This window comes from Eurytemora carolleeae, unplaced genomic scaffold, assembly GCF_000591075.1.
Source record: "Eurytemora carolleeae unplaced genomic scaffold, Eaff_2.0 scaffold225, whole genome shotgun sequence".
NCBI lineage: Eukaryota > Metazoa > Arthropoda > Copepoda > Calanoida > Temoridae > Eurytemora > Eurytemora carolleeae.
In genome coordinates, this window is record NW_019396157.1 from 247,447 (window position 1) to 251,707 (window position 4,261).

The window sequence follows — 4,261 nt, forward strand, 5'->3', positions numbered from 1 at the left end:
TTGGTATTATCATTGGTATTGTCATTGGTATTATCATTTGTATTATCATTGGTATTATCATTGGTATTATCATTGGTATTGTCATTGATATTGTCATTGGTATTATCATTTGTATTATCATTGGTATCATCATTGGTATTATCATTGGTATTTTCATTAGTACTATCTTTAGTATAATTGTTGTTATTTTCTGTATCATTATTATTTTCATTTTTTTCCATTGCTATCATCATTATCATTGTTATTATGATTACTCAGGTAGAGAACATGAAGGAGGAGTATAGAAAGCAGAGGGAAGCTGAAGAGCAGCTGCTGAAGGTTGAGGATGATGATGATGAGGATGAGGTGGGTGAGGAGGGAGACAGGGATGTATCCTGGGATCTTCACTCAGAGTTCTGCCCACACAAGGTTACAAGATTTTAGTGTTTAGTACTTTAGTAGAGTACCATGTAAGTATATGTGAATTAAACTAGTTTTTGAATATTATTGTACGAGACCTGCTCTGCAACCATAACAACATTACATATTTAAGTTAAATTAAAAACAAAACGATGGTTAAAAAGGTTAGTTTCAATGCAAAAATGTCTATTGTATAATATTGTATAATCCAGAAAACACTTTATGACTTTCAGTAGTCCAATAAAAAGCGGACACTGCAATTGTGCAGTGTAAATACAATGATTTCCCTTTAGAACTGACTTAATAAGTTTCTGGTAAAACTATTTGCGTTGTATCAACATCTAATGCACTTTAATGTTGTCTTCTTATTCCATAGTTTTCAGGTTCTCACCGTACATTTTGTTATAGCTCGAGCATGAGAATAAACGACGGAGTGACACGTTCACCCGTCGACCCAACTACTTAAACATACCTGGAGCTGCGATAAGTCGACCCTCCCTGATTCCTTTACCTTCCATCAGTCTGGATATAATCACACCACCAACAACACTATTTGGTTTCAGAGCTAGTGACATAGAGAGGGGAGCAAGGTATACACCACAATATCTGGAATTTTTAAATGGAGTGTTCGCGAAAAATTAAGGGGGTATAGGCTTACGGTGAAAAATAAGCGCTTTTGATCACTACTAATCTTACTACTATCTGTTTGAGTGTTGCGTCTATCAGGAGAAAATTGTTAAAAACGACTCATAACGAAGAACGTAGCGTCCATACAAATTCAGAAAGTTGCAACATTCAACTAGGATCGTAATACAATTTAATTCCAAACAAATCATTCAGATTGCATGAATTGGGGCTAAAGTTTGAAGATTATATCCAATACCATATAGTACGCTTTGTATCCTTTAACCCTTGAGAAATCTTAGTGTATTTTAACAACAAAAACGACCAAATTCTTAGCCCAGATTTGTCAAATTTTGTTAAGAAATAATGAAATCCAGTTTTAAAGAATAATTCATTTTGATTTTCGAAGTTTTTCAATGCTTCTTTAAAATGTTTAGAAACATATTTTTTTCTTTTAATATATTTATATTTTTTTTTTTCAGAGTAATGTTCCCAATTGTGTTTGTTACTTTTCATATATTCTACTGGGCAGTGCTGGTGACTATAAGCAGAATAAACTTTGATGATATCATTCCACTTTCTACAGAGTGAACAATGTACTCATTCATCAGATGTCAACATTTTTGTATCTTAGATTTGTTCTTAAATGCGCTCAATTTGTTCACCTCCCCCAGAGCCGAAAATTTAAGAGAGCATCCAATCTAGTATGTCAAGTCCATTAGCGCCTGATCCAATCAGCCATGTATTTGGTGTCTATTCTGAATAAATAGAAATTGCATGGCGGTAATGTCTATCTTTCTATCTATCTCATTATCCAATTAGAGATAAATCCTTATATCGGCGCTATAACAGTAAATGGAAATATTTACTTCTTCTGAAACTATGGTGTATCGTTGAATGAAACTCCAGAGTTTCCGCTTTTGGTTTATCTAAACATTTGTGAAGATATTAATGTAAGAATTAAAAAATGATAAGACTACACTCGTAAGAAAAAATATTTCAAACAAAAAAATTGATATCGACGAAATTGACAGAACCCATTCACGAAACCCGGGTTATGACACTGGGTTTTATGACAATACCCTGTATTGAATTTCGGGCTCAGGCAGTTTAACTTTTTTTTAATTTCATAACGATCTTATGAATTTTCATGGATGTTTAGTAAACTTCAGTTTAAAAATTTTACAGAGTCGATTGTGGATATCAGTGGATATCGATATTTGCGATATTCCATTAAAATATTTGGCCTTACGGTTGTTTTTATTCAATGATTTGGTTCAATGGATATTTTTACGTTTGGGGATATATTTATCAGAATATTTGTTCCTTCACCCCATTAGATTAAGAAGACTTTATTCTTTGGGAAATAAATTCAATATTTTCATTACAAGATGGATTCTTCAGAGGCCTTAACAATTTTTTAATTTGGAACAGATTTTTTATTATTTTAAACCTTACATTTCAAGTGCGTAATGCCATCAGAATATTAGTAATTAAATCGTTTAAGGTTCTGTAAGTAGTGTCTTTGCACCCCCCTAAACATAATAATTAAAGGACAATATCAAAGTGACTGTAAAGGAAAAATGAAAGGGGGTATAGGCTGAAACCTGAGAATCTCATGAGTTGAACGATACCTATAAGACATCTATCTGGTGTTCGTATCTCGAGAAATTGTCATAAAACTGTGTCAAAATTATACCAAAACGTGACCAGAACTCCCTCCAATGGCAGTGCAGTATACTGGTCACATGATACAGACAGAGAAACGTGACAATAATACTGCACTGCCACTGGTTGGAGTTATGGTAACATCCATGTTCCGTACGCATAAACAATATTATCAATTATGTCTATTAAAAATGAAAAATTATTAAATTCAAATAATAGGAGTAAACTTGAGTTTCTCAGGCTTCTAGCTCTGTGATATCGCTGTTTTCAGATTGGTTGAGTATTTGTTGAATATGATCTGTTTAATACTACGAATCTCATACAAAATCTTACATATATACGTGTTTTGGTATAATTTTGACACAGTTTTATATCAATTTCTCGAGACAGGAACATCGGATAGAACTCTTATATGTCTCAATCAACTCCTGAGATTCTCAGATTTCAGCCTATACCCCCTTTCATTTTTCCTTTACAGTCCCTTTAAGTTTGTTAATATCTTTGATATGTATTTGATGTCAAAAGGATTTTAGTCTTTGTCAAAATACAAACTCAAATTTTCTAATCCCTTCGTCTTTGCAAGCCAATGTCGTAGACCTATGATATTTCAAATTCTGAAATATCAAAGAATAACATCATCAGGATAAAAAGATGCAGGGGTGGGACAATTTGAGATTGTAGCAAAAATCCTAATCAACGTTTAGAAAATAGGTTTTTGGAAACCCCATGACGTTTTTGCTGGATAAGCTACTTTGTTACCCATATCTCAAATGCTATATATTATATAAAAAGATCTTTATATAAACTAAACTAAACTAAACTCAAATGCTATATATTATATAAAAAGATCTTTATATAAACTAAACTAAACTAAACTAAAAATCTGATGTGCGATTTATCAAAGACTTTGCTAATTAGCAAAGTCTTTGCGATTTATCACTAATACATGCTATCACTTTAGTCTTTTGTAAAAAAGAGCGACATTTTTCTTAAAGCTTTTCGTGATTGATTTTCTTGTAAAAATTATACAATTGTTTGTGCATTTATCATTTATCTATGTAAGACGTTAATATAATTCTAAAATTGTGCGCAATTGCAATGTCGTATTTTTTCTTCACAATTTTTAACTACGTTATACTTGTATCGAAGTATCTTTAATTCGATAGATACGTCCCTTGCTTTTCCCCTCTTCCTCTCCTAAAATATTGTACTATTAAGTGTATGATGCAAAGAAAATGAGTTTAAAATATCAAAGGTTTACACAATCAGGTTTAAAAGATGTTGAGACTAAAAAACAAGTTTGTTGCAAAAATTCAGTTTCTTTGCAAAAGCCCTACCTTTTTTGCGAAATCTAAAAAAGCAGAACTTTGTGCGAAAAATCTGTCAATAGCCTGCAGATTATAATAAATGACCACTCACTTTTACATGTAAGTAAACCGTCATATTTATGATAAATTATCAAACTTCAGGGGACATTAGTTTCAAACCGGGTTTATATGATCGGTTAGAAACAAATGTCTCCTAAATGTATCTTTCTGAAATTGTAACACTTCAATTGTATTCGCTCAAC

The 4,261-nt window shown here is 32.1% G+C and overlaps 1 protein-coding gene across 1 annotated transcript; it reads left to right on the forward strand.

Annotated features, from left to right (window-relative positions):
• Window positions 1-246: 246 nt before the first annotated feature.
• On the forward strand, window positions 247-1,806 carry LOC111696702 (uncharacterized). Its single transcript, XM_023466407.1, has 3 exons — window positions 247-408; window positions 808-989; window positions 1,506-1,806. Exons 1-3 carry the CDS (start codon window positions 247-249, stop codon window positions 1,612-1,614), a joined length of 453 nt encoding a protein of 150 aa, XP_023322175.1. The 3' UTR covers window positions 1,615-1,806.
• Window positions 1,807-4,261: the final 2,455 nt, after the last annotated feature.

Excerpts from the sequence above, each read along its gene's own strand:
- LOC111696702 (XM_023466407.1), top strand. The coding sequence starts at position 247 with ATGATTACTCAGGTAGAGAACATGAAGGAGGAGTATAGAAAGCAGAGG. Across the intron at positions 409-807 it reads CAGAGTTCTGCCCACACAAG|CTCGAGCATGAGAATAAACG; the intron begins GTTACAAGATTT and ends ATTTTGTTATAG. Across the intron at positions 990-1,505 it reads GACATAGAGAGGGGAGCAAG|AGTAATGTTCCCAATTGTGT; the intron begins GTATACACCACA and ends TTTTTTTTTCAG.